Consider the following 17,034-nt stretch of genomic DNA (forward strand, 5'->3'; position numbering starts at 1 on the left):
CTTGATTCCTGGGTCCCTTGTCTCTCTCCTTCTAACTCTACCCCTTTATTTTGCTATAGCATATCCTCTGGTAAATTCTTAAATAATTGTGTTAATGAAAATAAAAGTTTTGAGTACAGTACTTGGGTGACAGATGCACTAAAATCTTAGACTTCACCACTATACAATTCATCCATGTAACCAAAAACCATTTGTACTCCAAAAGCTACTGAAATAAAGAAAATATTAAAAACAAAAAAAAAAAAAAATAAAAGTTTTTAGGCAGGATCTGATATATTTGCTAAGTCTCATGCTTTATTGATAGTTTTGTTGGGTGTGGAAATCTTTTTCAGACTTTTAAAAGCATGAGTCCATTGGTTTTTAGCATACAGTGTTACTTTTGAGAAGTCTAATAAAATTGTTTTATTTCTTTTTCCACATGTTAATATTTGTTTCTCCTGGCTTTTCAAAGCTCTCACAATTTTCTTTTTGTTATCCTAAAAAATTTGAATTCCTTGAGGAAATACTTTGGTGTAGGTCTGCTCTTCATCCTGTGTTTCTGGGCATTAATCGAATTCAAGTCTTTCTGATCTTGGATATGTGTTATTTCTTTGGTGATATTTTTACTCTGCTTTTTGTAGTTGTTCTTTATCTCTGAAATAGGATTTGGAGTCATCTGGATTGTTTCTCTAAGTATTTTCTGTTTGCTTTCAAAATTTTCATCTTTGCTTTTGGAATTTTCTGAGATTTAAGAAAAATTGATTTTAGCTATTAAAAATTAAGAATGCTTTTGTATTGTCCCAATGATTTTTTTTAAATCATAGCATTTGTAGTATCTTTACATACCTCTCTCTGAGAAGTAACATAGCAGAAAGGTTAACAGCATTATTTGAGAATCCTTATTACCTGGATTTGATGTTTGGGATTTTTTGTTTTAAGTATTTGATGATGACCTTATGAAACTTTGTCTTGTTCCCTTACCGTCCCTATTATCAAAGACTTAATGAGATTATATATGTGTGTGTATGTGTGCAGGTGTGTGTATTCATTCTCTGTTTGAAGTATATATAAACTTTAGGCATATTGTAAGTGCTAATCATGATCTCTTTCTCTCCTTTTTGAATAGTACTACTATTATTGGAATGCTTAGGTGCTTTTCTGTTCCTTGTCATTGATTCTCCGTTCTCTAGTTCTGTCTTTTCTGTTTATTTATTTTGGTCTCTTTCATATTGGAGACTTTCTCCCAGCATTGTACCTTTTTAAGGAAGCATGAACTGATGACTAATGGACTTATTTTTGGGTATCCTGATGGTCAGCCAGGCCTCTTGCTGTCAGCTCCCTGCATTGAAGCACTTATTGAGGTCTTTAAAGTGAGTCAGTCTCTTCCCCTCAGCATCCACTTCTGCCTGTGTCAGTCAGTCACTCCTAATTCACCTGCTTTCCATCCTCCAAAAGCCTATTAAATGTCTGTCAACAGCTGATGTGTCCACTTCTGTACTTTGCTCTTCTGAGTTCAGATCTTATATCTTCCTTTTCTTTGGTTTTAGTGGGGTCTTTGGAAAGAGAGAAGATACTCACAGGTGGTTACTCTGCCATCTTTCACTGGGAAATTTAAAAATCAATTGGAATCTGGTTCTAAGTGCTATTAAGGAGAGATCTGTGGTGCCACATGAGAGTAGCATTCTAATATTTTAATTCTGGACTTAGATACTTAATGACATGTACAGTGTGTAAACAAAAATAGCATTCGTAAGAGAGAATTTAACACCTAAAATGCTGTTTAGGTTATGATAAAAAAAATTATGCAGCTTATTGCTGGAGCCTAATTTACTTAGGGCTAAAATAGAACAAAATTTCCTAAGGGAAAATGTTAACAATACAAATATACTTTTTATATTTAAAATGTACGAGTGGAAACTTATCACCAATTTCTACATTATACATACAGAGATTTATTTATTTTTGTTCACTGAGATGGTCCTGCATACAAATTTAGTAGAAGAACAAATAAGAAATCTATCCAACTGCAGATGAAATGTTGTTGAAATCACAAATGCACATATTGAAAAGGACTTATAAGGACTAAAACAAGTCCTTCTGTTTATTTTTATCTTCTAACTCTCCATTTGGCTTTATTCTAAGTATGATATAAGTAGTTTTTAAAACAGTTCTTTGAAACTGAACACAAGTAATTTCACTGCTCCTTCTGGCTTCTTTGTCTTTTGGTTAACCACACACTTGGCTGTCACCCTGCTTTTGCAGGGATGCTGAGGAAAGGGGATGATTAGGGTAGAGGGAGGATGCCAGTGAAGGGCAGTGTCAGTGCCCTGCTTGTCAACTGCCTCCAAATGGAGAGGTTTTTGCAGTCTTTTCTATGTCTTTGCAACTGTGTTCTCTCAGAAGCAAGGTACTCACTGTGATGGACTGAGCATGGGGAGCCACTTCATTTGATTTCCTCTCCCCTAGTGACCTAGCTGAGTTTGAAACCTTTATAAGCACTAGGCAATGGTAAAACCAGAGCCAGACAAACAGGAACTGGAGTGCCCAGTACAGTCCGTTGCAACAGGGATGAGAGTCATGACTCATATCATTGGAGATACCCTAAATTTGGCATGGGTTGGCTTCTAGTGAGAGAGCTGAGGGTTTAATTCATTGGCTGAATACCTTGGAGGGAAATAAAGGAAGTAATGCACCAGGTGGGGAAGAAATTAAAGATTGCCAGCTATCTCAAATCTCAAATTCAATGAACAGCAGTTGGGTAAGGGGGCCATTGTAATATTGATTTTTTTTTTTCCTCCTAGAAGGCATTTACTTTTTCTTTATTCTGAGCGGTATAAACAACAACAACGAATGGAATCAAATTCTTTTTATATTTATTTCCGGATCTTACCAATTTAGTAGTTTAAATAGCTTATAATAATAGTTGTGATATTTTTATTACTAATTTTATTACTATTTCTACTATTTATTGCGCACTTACTACATACCAGGTGCCATTTCAGCATATTATCTATATTAGTCTTTACCCTCACATCAGACCTCTAAGGGTTTATTGTTTTGCAGCTATGGAAACCAAGGGAAAGAGAAGTGAAACCACTTGTGGAAAATCTTGCAGAAGTAGAGAGATGTCAGAGTAGCTATTTAAACAGAAGAGCCTGGGGGCTTTACTTTGATAATGACTTCCAGCTATATTTTGTAATGTTAACTTTTCTCCACCAACTCCTTATTTGGAAATTTCTCAAATTTAAAGAAACATTGAAAGTACAATGAACATCTTTATATTCCTTACTAGATTTGCCACTTGTTTACATTCTACCATATTAGAACTACTAATTACATGTCTGCCTATCTAGCTTTGTTTTTTTTCTGAATGTTTTGAAAGTAAGTGACAAACCACATCTATTTTTCAAGAATAAGACCATTCTCCAATACAACTTGCTATTGTAATAATCTATGTTGATACAAACTGAGGCAGACTTGGTTTAAACAAAGTTCGTATCTTATTGATATTTCCCAGTGATCTACAATGAATTGGGCTAAAAAGCCAATTTACTATCTATATAAGCACACAGAGAGAGACTTTTCAGAAACGTGAATGATGTGTTTTGCTCAACTATTTTTCCAGTGTGATACTCCCTAATACGAAGCATTTCACCTTTTTTCAGCCTATGAAGTTATAATTACTAAGTGACAGTGTATTAGTGGGGGCTTCCATAAATATCACAGTCTGGACAGCTTAAACAAAATAAATTTATTTTATTATAGTTCTAGAGGCTGGAAGTCTGACAGCTTCAAGAAGCTGTTGATCTTGGACCTCTGGCAATTCAGTTTTTGGTGGGGCTGTCTTCCCAGCTTGCAGATAGTTGTCTTTTTGCTGTGTTTTCACATAGCCTCTTTCTCTGCGTGGGCATGGGGAAGAAAGAGCTCTCTGATGTCTCTTCCCCTGAGGACACCTATGCTATCAGATTAGGACCCCACCTTTATGACCTTATTTAACCTTAATTAGCTCCCTAAAGCTCTATCTCTAAATACAGTCCTACTGAGGGCTAGGGTTTCAACATATGAATTTGTAGGGGACAAATTCAGTGCCGTTCATAACATAGTTTGATGGAATATTTACAAAATATAAGTGGATTAGGTTTACTACAAAGTAAGTTGTATCTCAGTATAACATTTGAAAGTATACGTTATTTATTTAAATCAACTCTTACAAAAAGGGAGCTATTTGTAGTTCATGTGTATGCATACTTGTGTGTGTGTGTGAAGTCTGTGTCATACATACTAAAGACCAAGGTTTACCTAATGATGTGATCCGCTCAGAGCATTTATTGCATGGTGTTTATCATCTTGAGATATTATGAACCTTCAAATCTATGGTATTATTAACAAAAAAAAAATGGTAAACAGATAGACTTCTGATTAAGAAAACTGACAAAAGGAAAGTCCTGAGAAAAGGTATTGTTTTGCGTAGTAAGGGAATAAAAATGTTAAGACTTATTAGAAGTGATGAGCTTGGGAGGTTTTTAGATATCTTAAAAAGTAAGGTAAACAACTGAGGAATGTTGGTTAGAATATAGTTTTTGTGTTAATTTTTGACCCATTGAATAACTTTTCTTGTAATATCTATTAGAATCGAACTATAATAGTTAATCTCACAAAGACAGAGTGTTCCAAGCAGATGAGACATTTTCCTTGAAATATATTAAAGGTAGGAAATATATTATTTCTTTTGGGTGTAGGAAGAAGGCTCTGAGTGGAAAAAGGAAAGAGAGCTGGGATATAATTCTTAGACTGGATTTTGCTACATGGCTTTTCAGCGGAAAGAATGTAATACAGTTTAACATATCATCCTCCGTTTTACAATTACTTTTTGCCACATGATCATAGATGTTCACAAAAGCATTCAAGAGCTTCACCAATTTTCCTAAAGGTCTGTCTTTAGCCCTTTGCTACTTAAATCACTATCTTTTGAATATTTCAGTTGACTTTCTCATCTTCAATTGTTGACCTAAATCTGCCAAATTCTCAGTTAATAGCTATGAATGGTGTTCAAGCAGCTCTCAAACATCACTCTATCTCAAAAAGAAAAAGGAAAAAAAAGGAGTCTCGCTCTGTTGCCCAGGCAGGAGTGCAGTGGCACGATCTCGGCTCCCTGCAACCTCCACCTCCTGGGTTGAAGTCATTCTCATGCCTTAGCCACCTGAGTAGCTGGGATTTCAGGCATGTGCCACCACACCAGGCTAATTTTCGTATTTTTAGTAGGGACAGGTTTTGCCATGTTGGCCAGGCTTGTCTTGAATCCCTGGCCTCAAGTGATCTGCCTGCCTCAGTCTCCCACAGTGCTGGGATTACAGGCATGAGTCACTGTGCCCGGCCCCAACATCACTTTTATTGACTTTATGAGATTCTTCATCTTTTGTAATATTTGTATCATAGGACATTTTAGGCAGTCACTGAGAGATAGACAGACTTAACAGGACAGCACCTGGTGTTGAGTGGGGACTGGTTTTGTGTGGGCAAGGCATACTTTATTCTGATGAATTTAAGAAGTACATAGCAAAAACCATACCCTGCAAATAGACCATCCACTGCAAGTGTAATGTATCAAAAACTGGGGAGAGGAAGACTGTAAATGAGCCATCTATGCTCCTATAAAGCCTTTCCTATGATGCCCTACCCATTTCCTTATACCTATTCAGACATCTCTATGAGATTTTCCCCCACAGCATGCACACATGCTGTAATTTCCCACATCTTAAAAATGTTGGCTAACATCTGTATATCCTATTGGTGACATTCTCATTTCTCTCCTTTCCTTGATAACACCATTTCTCAAATAGTCACTATAGTTACTGTCTACAATTTCTCAGTTCTGCTCTCTCTCAAACCCATTCCAATCAAGATTTACCTCGATTCTTCTGCCACTTTTTTTTTTTTTTTCTAAATTAAGGCCACCAGTGGCTTTCCCAGCCTCTTGACATAGAGGTAATCTTTTTCTTTATCCTGTAACTATAGTTTTTTTCTCTTGGATTTTATCTAGTCTCATGGCTTTAAGTACTAGATACATGTGCCAATAATGAGCAAATGTCTTTCCTAAAGCTAGACTTCTCTCTTGAACTCCAGACTTAAATGTCTGGACTTCTCTCAGTTAGGTGTCTAATTAAAATATGAAATTTAACAACCAAGCTCCTAGTCTTCTTTGGTTTATTTAGGGGATGACCCCATTCTTCTTGTTCAAACCCGAAACTTTGGAGTTAGCCTCTTAACATCCAGAATCTCCCCCTCTAGAAGCCTCTACTTCCAGAATCCAACCTCTTCTTCCTGCCTCCACTGCTACCACATTGGTCCAGGCCACCACCAGCTTTCCAGGGATTACTGTCTCTGCTGCTTCCTTCCTTGCCCTTCTTTAATCTGCTCTGATCACAGTAGATTCTTTTAAAATACATGCCACATTAAGTCAGTGTAAGCTCAGTGACTTCTCACCCCACTTTGAGTAAAAGCCCAAGCCTCTGTAGTGATCCATGGGGCCCATGTCATCACCCACACACCTTTCATTATCTTTCTGGCATCATCTCTTTATTGTCCCTTCTCTGACACAGCTCTAGTCACAAGGGCATTTCCCCTCAGATTTTGCAAGGCTTTTTTTCTTTTCAACAGCTTTAATGTCTCACTAAGTACTCACATGTTAGTTTCTTAGGCTCTTCCTGTTTTAAATCTCACCTTTCTTGCTTTGTGGTTTTTCTATCACTAAAATATGAAAGATCTTTGAGGAAGATGATTTTTTTGCTCATTTTGTTCAGTGTTATATTAGCATGTGCTTGTCAACGAGTAGATTTTTAGCAAATCACTACTGAATAAATATGTAATAAAAGCCAAAAGGCATTTATTCAGTATTTACAGCATTTCAAGTAGTTCACTGTGTTCATTAAGCACTTTATTTAAACTTCATAATTGTCATACACTACTTACATATGCGAAATACAAGATTGAGAGACTTAATCAAATTACCTAAGTCTGGAAGCTAGTATTCCAGCTCCTAAGTTCAATACCCTGTCTTTTGTTACCAGCAGGTAAAGATAAATCCATTTCCATCTTAGGAGAACAGTCAGGTAATTCCATTTGGCATCTCTACTTGTTGAGTCCACAGGTGTCTCTCTTTTTTACTGTCGTATCCTCAACACCTGGGAGACGCCCTGGCACATAGTGAGAGCTCAGTGGATATTTGTCTTCACAACTAAACTACCAAGTTTGTCCATCAAATGGCTACTATCATCTTCTACGCTGCGATGTCTTCCTTATTGATTAAAAGCCAAGCTGGGATAGGGATAGGAGAAGAAAGTTGAGAATTACGAGAGAACTGCAACTAGGAATATTGGGCATGTTTGCCAAGGGAAGCAACTATCTGTGGCCTCATTTTCTGCTTTCATTTCATGAAATCTTGTATTTAGCCATCTCTTTCCTCTGTTCTGCTCCCATGGAGGGATAGGCTGAAAATGCCATACAGAAAATCACACTCAAATCAAACAAATGCCTTGTAAGATCAGTGGAGTGTGAGACTTCTCTTTGAGGGTGTATTTTCTAGTGCTGGGCAGGAGGAGGAAGGGGAAAAAGGATTTGAACAAAAGGAGAAGGATGCAAGGGAAATAATAGCATGAAGAAAGTCTCCCTAATCTGATGCTTTGCGTGTCTCTATTAGCTTTCAAGTAGTTTCAGCTGAAGAACTTCTATTGCCAATGTGGTTTTGTATTTTATCCCTTTCACGATAGCAAAGCCCTGTCTGCACTGGGACAAATGGGTATCTTTTCTATTGTTTGAAACTTTTCTTAAAAGTATATTTAATAAGAAAAAAATGATATGTATTTAAACTATTTACTCTTCAGATAAAGTTAATCCATCCTCTATAGCAATCCTGAGGCAATCAATTTTTGTTGTAAGGATTATCATAACACTTTTAATGGTGTCTACATCAACTATTCTGGTGAATGAGGAAACAGGCATCTCACATGTTACAGCCCTGCCAATATTTTAAGTCTTCTTTTTTGAACAGAAAATATGCAACCCGATTGCAATTTCAGAAGTGTGGAAAGGAATCGAGTAACAGTTTCAAGTTTCCCCACTTAAAAAATGTGTCTCAAAGAACACCAAGAACAGTCTCTGGCACATAGTACGCTGTACGTAAGAGTTGGTAAAATAAATAGAAATAAGTACCTACCCATCTACCCCCCATCTGCCCACCCAGACAAAGCCAGAAGGGAAGTAGCTTAGCCACTGAAAGGATTAACAGACAGCACGAAGGGGACAGTGTTTTGTTTTTTGCTTTGTCCAGTTTCCCTCCTAGGAGCAGCCCCATTTCTGGATAATGCAGTCTTGCCTGCTCCAATTCACACTTCAAAACTTTAAAGTAAACTCCATATGAGAAGTTTCATCTGCAACTTCTCACTTATTGCATGGGCCTCATGTTATGTTCTCAATATTTAGCTTCAGTTTTCAAGATGGATCGTCCCACCATTATGTTCCCCTGCTGTTTAAGAGGAAAAATTCATCTTTGTTTTAAGTGAATTTACTTGAAGTGGCCACTCTCTGGTACCAGGCTTATTGAACAAGGCATCCCCCCGTACCTTTTTGGAGAATTAAGTTTATTACAAAAGCTGCTAGTTTCTTGTCTGTTTCAGCTTTCATTTTTCTCTCATCCTATAATACTGTATGTCATACATAGTTGTAAGCTATCTGTGATGGTTACTTTTCTGTGTTATCTTGACTGGGCCATGAGGTACCCAGATACTTGGTAAAAATTATTCCTAGTGTATCTGGGAGGATGTTTCTGGCTGAGATTAACATTTGAATCAGTGGATTGAGTAAAACAGATGGCCCTTTCAAATGTGGGTGGGCCTCATCCAATCTGCTGAGGACCTGAATAGAATAAAAAGGCTGCTCTACCCCTGAGGAAGAGAGAATTCTTCCTGCCTGACTGCCTTTGAGCTGGGAGATAAGTCTTTTCCTGCCTTCAGACTTGAACTGAAACATCGGCTTTTGCTGGGTCTTAAGAGTGCTGACCTTCAGACGGGAAAGGCACCATTGGCTCTCCTGGTTCTCAGGCCTTTGGACTTGGACTGAAACTAGACAAATGGCTCTCCTGAGTCTCCATCTTGCGGACTGCAGATCTTAGGACTTGCCTACTACCATAATTGCATGGGGCAATTCCTTAAAATACTTCTCTTTTTCTCTATGTGTACATTCAATTGGTCCTGTTTCTCTGGAGACCCTTAACTAATACAATGTTATAACATGAGCTGCTCAAACAATTATATGTGCCATTCACACTGGATCCTTATTTTCTACCATCAGGCTTTGAGGAACTTTAAGTACCTATTGCTGAGTACCTACCTCCTGTGCCAGGAAATTACAATGAAACAAAAATATATCCTTATTCAAAGATCATAGTTGTATTAGTTCATTCTCACACTGCTAATAAAGACATATCCCAAGCTGGGTAATTTATAAAGGAAAAGAGGCTTAATGGACTCACAGTTCAACAAGACTGGGGAGGCCTCACAATCATGTCAGAAGGCGAAGGAGGAGAAAAGTCATGTCTTACAAGCAGCGGGCAAGAGAGTGTGTGCAAGGGAACTCCCCTTTATCAAACCATCAGATCTCATGAGACTTTTTCACTATCACAAGAACAGCATGGGAAAGACATACACCCAACCCATGAGTCAGTTACCTCCCATCAGGTCCCTCCCACGACATGTGGGAGCTTCAATTCAAGATGAGATTTGGGTGGGGACACAGTCAAACCACATCAATTGTCCACTGTCACCAATACACAAATTCCTAAAAAGACTGCATGGAACCACACAAACACTGTCATCCAATAGAAAAAGATGTTGTCAGTGGGAAACTGAGCTATGTCCCATGACTTGCTGAGGTAGAGATGCCATTTTTGGCTCTACCTGGTAAAATACAAGCAATAAAGCAAGAGGGGAACCTTTCCTCCATCTTTGGGTTTGAGTCTCACCACTTCTCAATCTCTAGTTATGAGGTCCTGGGTGAATTAGTTAATTTCTGTACATTTTCTTAAAGATAAAATCAGAGTAAAAAATAATACCTACCCCTTAGCATTTTTATAAGATTGTGCAGGATGATATTTGTTTAAAAAAAAAATTCAAACAGTACCTAAAACCTGTGTTTTATCAAATCTAAGATGCCATCAGTTGTGAGATATACCACTTTTGTGTGTATTCCTAAGAAGGAAAAGCAGTGCCAATTATAATTATAAGGTGCTATTAGTTATGTCACCTCCTGATGTGTTAAAAGGTGAAAAAAATATGTATTTTAAAATCAGTGAAGTACAATAGTTGGTGCTGTATAAATAATTAAAATTCTGGTTCAGACAAGCTGATAATTCAGGGCAGTGTGGCCCAGTCCTAAGTTTGATTGGAAAATAATCCATTTGTACTTGTGGATGGTTATATAGCAACAGAGTTCTAAGTAAATCATAGCATTACTGAACGTCCAGATCGTTTCTTGACTGCTCCAAGAAGTTACTGACACATATATTTTTCATTTTCTTAGTGGAGTTTAAAACTGCTTTCATTACAGACTCAAGGGTCATTTAGTAATCTAACCAAGGCATGACGGTTTGTTATGGACTGAATGTCTGTATCCTTCAACATTCATATGCTGAAGTCCTAACCCCAAATGTGATTATATTTGGAGAGAGGGCCTGTGAGGTGGTAATAAAGAGGAAATGAGGTCATTTAAGGGCATGGCCCTAATCTGACAGGACTGGTGTCCTTATAAAAAGAGGAAGAGACACCAGAGCTTCTGTTCTCCATGTGAGGACACAGCAAGAAGGTGACTGTCTGCAAGCCAGGAAGAGAGCTCTCACCAAGAACTGTACAGGCTGACATCTTAAGTTTAGACTCCTAGTCTCCAGAACTGCGAGAAAATACATTTCTGTTGTTTAGGCCACCAAGTCTATGGTATTTTGTTATGGCAGCCCAAGCAGATTGAGACAGTGATGAATGGGAGGACATTTCCTGAGAGATAACTGTGAATGATTCCTCCTGGCCCCTGCTCATAGCTAGTCATTAGCTGCCAGGGAATGTTTGACTGAAAGTTGCTGATTTGCAATTGGAACCAAAGACAGGATCTCCCTTCCAACCTTTCCCAGTCCTTACTTTTCTGCTCACTCAGTGCTAAAGTTTCATAGTATTTTACTGACATTATAATTACTATTTATTTAATTTTACAGTTGTATGCAACTACCTATGGGGAAATCAATGCTCTTGTTATGAACATTTAATTAGGTTTATCATTTTAATCACTTCTCCATATTCATGCTTTCTTAAGTAGTAGATTGAAAACTTTCTCTCTTGCTGGTAGTTTGATTCTCTGGGTACTGGTTCTGTCTGCCTTAGCATTTGTTCTCACCAGTGATTGAATTTTCCTGCCATCAACATTGAAAATGGCGTGACAAGGTTAGTCCAGAAAACATTCAGAATAATATAGAGGTTATTGTTTGGAAAGCCTGTCTTTATGGATAAAAAGTCTGAATCATGGAATATTTTGAAATTGGTTTTGTTTTGAAACACATGCATCAACAGAAACTAAGCAAAGCATTCACCAGTGGGAATCCTCGGGGAGACATCTTTTAATGAGCAGATGAAATTGCTTACAATTCACATAACAGTTTCTATGTAAATGGATGTATCTGAAAATCATGAGCACACTTGAGGGTACTTGAAAAAGTTGTCTTTCCTTAATAATTTCTGAACAGAACCTCTACAATCTTGTTTATGTTATTTTTATCAGAGCAAAGGTAAGTCCCTCCAGCCTGGTATAGCCAGAATTGGTGTATTAGTTATCTACTGCTGTGTAACAAATTACCCCAAATCTTGAAAACCTGAAACAATCAACAGACATTATTATCTCACACACAGCTTCTGAGCATCAGGAATCTGGGAGTGGCTTAGCTGGGTGGTTCTGGCTCAGGATTTCCCATGAGAGTGTAGTTATGCTGTTGGCTGGGCTGTAGGATCCACTTCCACACTTACCCATGTGACCAATGGCAGTAGACTGTAGTTCCTGGCTATGTGGGCCTCTACCTAGGGCTGCTCACAACATGGTTTCCCCAGAACAGATGAACACGTGAGTGAGCATGCCATTGTCTTATCACCTAATCGTGTACATGGCAAGCCATCGCTTCTGCTGTGGTACGCTGTTGTCACACAGACCGAGTAACTCTGGTTTAATGTGGGAGGGGCCCGCGCAAGGGGTCTGTTTGCAAGTTTACTGACACGGCTGTTGTCAGGACACTTCAGTTTCTTACCACCTAGGCCTGTCTATAGGGCTGCTCATGCCAGGGTTTCCCCGGAGTGAGTGATCTGAGGGCCTGGAGATGACAGCCACCTAATTTTGGACAAACCAGCACATCTGCTGCATGCTTTTGCTCAAATAGACCAACCCTGGTACCATGTGGGAAGGGACTGCACAAACCTGTGAATACTTGGTGGTGGGGATGACAAGGGAGCATCTTAGAGGGTGGCTGCCACAGTTGACATGTGACCTAAGTCAGGCCAGTCAGATGCACCCTTTCCTAGAACTGACGTGTGGAGCAGCATGACAGATTGAATGGAATTACTCACTGAGGTCGAGCCACGAGAGTAGTTCCACTTATGGTTAGCTACGCTCACTCTTCGTTCTACAAACTCCTGATCTTCCAGTAAAGTCTCTTTACATTAAGTTAGCTCAAATCAGTTTCTGTTGTTCTAACAAAAGACTCCTAACTGATAAATGGATTCCAATGTAAATTACCCTTAAGTACATATGCAATACAGAAACTACTTTGTTTATCATAGGATGACGGAATTCAGGTGGTTGGTGATGGGAGAGTAGCAAGAAACTGTGGTGCTAGATTGGAATCGGAGATGTCAGTGTGTACTTATGCTGTACCTGCACACAAACTTCCTTGACCTATTTGCTGAAAGGGCCTGAGTCACTCCCTAATTGTGATGAGTAAACCTACATATTGAGATTCAGGTTTCTAAGTCTGATGCCCCATGAAAAGTAATCAAGGATTCTTGAAGAAATTATGGGGGCAGGGAAAATACCAGGTAAGTCTGGAACTTCTTGAGGGTCAGAAGGTTAGTAAGTTCTCAAAGAATATGAGAATATGTCACAGCTCCTCCTGCCTAGATCTAGGACAATTGGAAGGGTCTCCTCCTGCCCAGATCTGGGATGATTTGAACATTAACATAGAATCAGTCTTACAACTATCATATTGATAATTGATTCAGGTGGAAATCATCAATGGATACTAAAACTAGTAGGTGAAAGTTTGATAAAGAATGGGATATATTCATAGTCTCACTAATATATCTCCCTCAAAATGCTTACTAACATAAAGGGAAAAATAATACCTTTACAATGGAGAAGCCTGACAGATACCATCCTCACCATTTAATTAAAGGTAATAGCACTGATAATGGGATGAAAGGACGTTGGGTGTTTCCTGATATGATGCACTAAGAATATAGAATCACTTCTGGGACAATCTGCTAAAGATGCATTGCTTGAATCTAATCAAGAAGAAGCATCACACAAATCCAAACTGAGAGACATTCTGCAAAATAATTGGCATATAACTCTTGAAAAATGTCAAGGTCAAGAAAGAAAGACTGAGAAGGAGTTTCTGAATAAAGGAGGCTAATGAAATGTGACAATTAAATGCAATGCATGCACCTTGGTTGGATTCTGAGCAGGGGGAAAATAGCTATAAAAGGCATTATTGGGATATTGGCAAAATTTGAATATAGATTGTACATTACATAGTAGCGTTGTGTCATGTCAAATTTTCTATCTTTAATCATTATGTAACCTTATGTCTTTGATTTTAGAAAATACACAGTGAAGTAGTTAGGGGTAAAGGGGCATCATGTCTGAAATTTACTCTCAAATGGCTTAGAAAAACATGAGAGAGTGAATGATAAAGCAAATGGGGCCACATATTAGCTGGTGAACCTGGGTGAAGTCTGTTACAGCAGCAATTGCCAACTAATAACAAAGTACCACACATTTAGCACCATGTTTCTGCAGATCAGAAGTCTAGCACTGCCTAGCTGGAATCTCTGCCCAGCATCTCACCATCTGGTTAAATTTAAGGTATCAACAGGCTGCATTCCTTTATGGGGAGGCTCTGAGGAAGAATCAGCATCCAGGCTCACTCTGGTTATTGGCATTTCTTGAGGTTGTAGGACTGAAATCTCCATTTCCTTGACATGTGGCTCCTCCATCTTCAAGCCAGCAATGGCACCTGGAGCTCTTCATCTGTCTGCTTTCCAGGGCTCATTTGAGCCCTGAATGGCCCGATCTGGATAATCCAGGCTACACTCCCTCTCTTAAAATCAACCAGTTGGCCAGTCATGGTGGCTCACGCCTGTAATCCCAGCACTTTGGGAGGCCAAGGCAGGCAGATCACTTGAGGTCAGGAGTTCGAGACCAGCCTGGCCAACATTGTGAAACCCTGTCTCTACTAAAAATACAAAAATTAGCCGGGCATGGTGGCACACACCTGTAATCCCAGCTACTCGGGAGGCTGAGGCAGGAAAATTGCTTGAACCCAGGAGGTGGAGGTTGCAATGAGCCGAGATCACGCCACTGCCCTCCAATCTCAGTGACAGACTGAGACTCCCTCTCAAAAAAACAAAAAATCAATTAATCTCAGTCACATCTGCAAAATCTCCTTTGTCATGTAATTAATGTGACATAACCATGAGTGTGGCCCCAGGGGTTGATGATCCTGGAGGCCTCATTTCTGCCTACCACAGGTTCACAGAAGCTTTTTGCATTCATCTCACCACCTTTATGTAAATTTGAAATGACATGTTATCAAAATAAAATGTTATAAAAAGACTCATAAGCATAGCACAGGAAGTTGGAAAATGTCATCATAGCATCGTTCTGGTTTTGGTGCTGTCATTTCCTTCTAACAGCACTGGGTTTGTTTTTTTCTCCCCCCATTACCTACTAGGTCACCACCAAATCAAGCAGGGTACCTGTGAGGTGGTCGCCGTGCACAGGTGCTGCAATAAGAACCGCATAGAAGAGCGGTCACAAACGGTCAAGTGCTCTTGCTTCCCAGGACAGGTGGCCGGCACAACTCGGGCTCAACCTTCTTGCGTTGAAGGTAAGACCTCTCTGGTCAGTACCGCTGATATTTCAAAAAGGTCAAAACCCACCAGGAATTTCTCTACTTTGCTGCCTTTGCAACCCAAAGAAACCTAGGGTTGCTTTGAGATCAGTGTCAATCCAAAGTGAACATAAATACAACTCCAAAAATGTCTTGATGGTAAGGTAAGTCTTCAATAATGTCCCTCAAGGGGTACCAATGGGGAGTTGTATTATAGGGCAATTGGGAAGACGTGCTTCAATTCCTTTTGCCCACCTGTCTCCAAATCTCACTCACCAAAGCAATTGTTTCCACAGATGCCCTGTTCCCCCACCTCTTACATACTCTGTACTCAAAATTAGCAGCATGACTTCTTACTTCATGCTTGGTGTCATAGATTAGTATCCTCTCTTTTATTTCTAGCTTTTCATTTTAACAAACATTTATAGGACATTCTCTTTGGAACAACTTCCCTGGGAATAGTTTGGAATCATGTATCATTCATTTGTAATCTCCAGATCCCCTAGCACAGTGCTGTGCCGATGGTTGTAGATGGAAACCTGGGATTGATTTCTTCTGATACCCCTGACTTCTTCCAGCAGACGCCATGTTAGAAACAAGTGTCAGTCCCCAGGGGAACAGATACACGGGGTTAGTCTGTATCAGTTGCTCTGCAGTGTCACAAACCTCCCTGAAAATGAACATTTCCAGTCTCATTTGATGCATGTCTAAAGGTCAGCAGTTAAAACACACACACATTCTTAACTCCAGATCATATTGCACAGTGAACAAGAACGGCTGATTTATCTGCATCCCATTCCCCCTACCAAACACACACATAGACATATACAACTATATGGGCTGTGTGGCTACAGTGGTATATATGTATCAGCACCATCTCAGCCACCTTTAAAGCAGGAAAGTGAAAGTGGAAAATTTCCACCTACAGTTCTTTATCAGAAACTTTGGGGGCCAAATGTGTTGCTGAATTCAGAATTTGCTCATATTTCTTGTGGGTAACATAGCACATATACCATCTATTACCTACAGACCTAATGTACTCTCCACTTGCCCCCCATAATCATAGAAATATTACTATATCTGCAGTGAAATGTGCAAATATTCATGCAGGATGGGATAAGGCTGGATAAAGAACTTGTTAATTCAAGTCTGGTTTGCTGTCATCTTACAGAAAACCTTTCAATTTCCAGAGCTTTTGGATTTGGGGATTATTGATAAAGGATTGTGAACCTATAAAAAAAGATGAAGATCTTTAACATTAAAAAAATGGCACTTTTAAATTTCTTTTAAGAAATACATGGAGTTTCTACACCTCCAGCTGGGGAAGTCTAATGTATTTATCATCTCTATTAATTGAATCCAAATCACAACCATTCTTTCTCCTGGCTGTCTCTCAAATCAGCCCACTTTTCTCCATCCCCACTGCTACCTCCACAGTCTAGGGGTCACCCTTAGATCTTGCTGAGTGTACCACATCTCTGCTTCCACTTTCAGTCCTGTAGCCAGAATGATCTACACAAACAGAATGACTTATGTCACTCCCACACCGAAGACCACACTTTAGTGTCTTCCCACTGTCTTTAAGATAAACTCTAAGTTCTTTACCATGGCTTGCAGAGCCCTGCAAGATCTGTGTCTCAGTTCTCTTTCAAGTACTCTACCCCAGGCAATCCAGAGTTCTTCCCATTTCTTTTCATTTCTGCACATTACTAATTTACATCCATTGCCCTCCTCCCCATAAAACACACCTGGTCTGCTTAATTCTTCTTATTCTCCTTTCAAATCTCTTGTAAGTTCTTGCATCAACTTGGATTTCCAGTTCATGACATTCAGCCCATGTTATTGTAAAAACGTATGCCTTCCAG

The 17,034-nt window shown here is 39.1% G+C and overlaps 1 protein-coding gene across 2 annotated transcripts in view; it reads left to right on the forward strand.

Annotated features, from left to right (window-relative positions):
* FAM19A4 (family with sequence similarity 19 member A4, C-C motif chemokine like) overlaps positions 1-17,034 on the forward strand; it is a 191,937-nt gene that overhangs the window by 155,817 nt on the left and 19,086 nt on the right. For both annotated transcript variants that reach the window (XM_025377022.1, XM_025377023.1), the window contains exon 4: positions 15,011-15,166. In XM_025377022.1, the coding sequence (XP_025232807.1) occupies positions 15,011-15,166 (156 nt within the window). The remainder of the gene's footprint in view (positions 1-15,010; positions 15,167-17,034) is intronic.

Source organism: Theropithecus gelada, chromosome 2, assembly GCF_003255815.1.
Source record: "Theropithecus gelada isolate Dixy chromosome 2, Tgel_1.0, whole genome shotgun sequence".
NCBI classification, from domain to species: domain Eukaryota; kingdom Metazoa; phylum Chordata; class Mammalia; order Primates; family Cercopithecidae; genus Theropithecus; species Theropithecus gelada.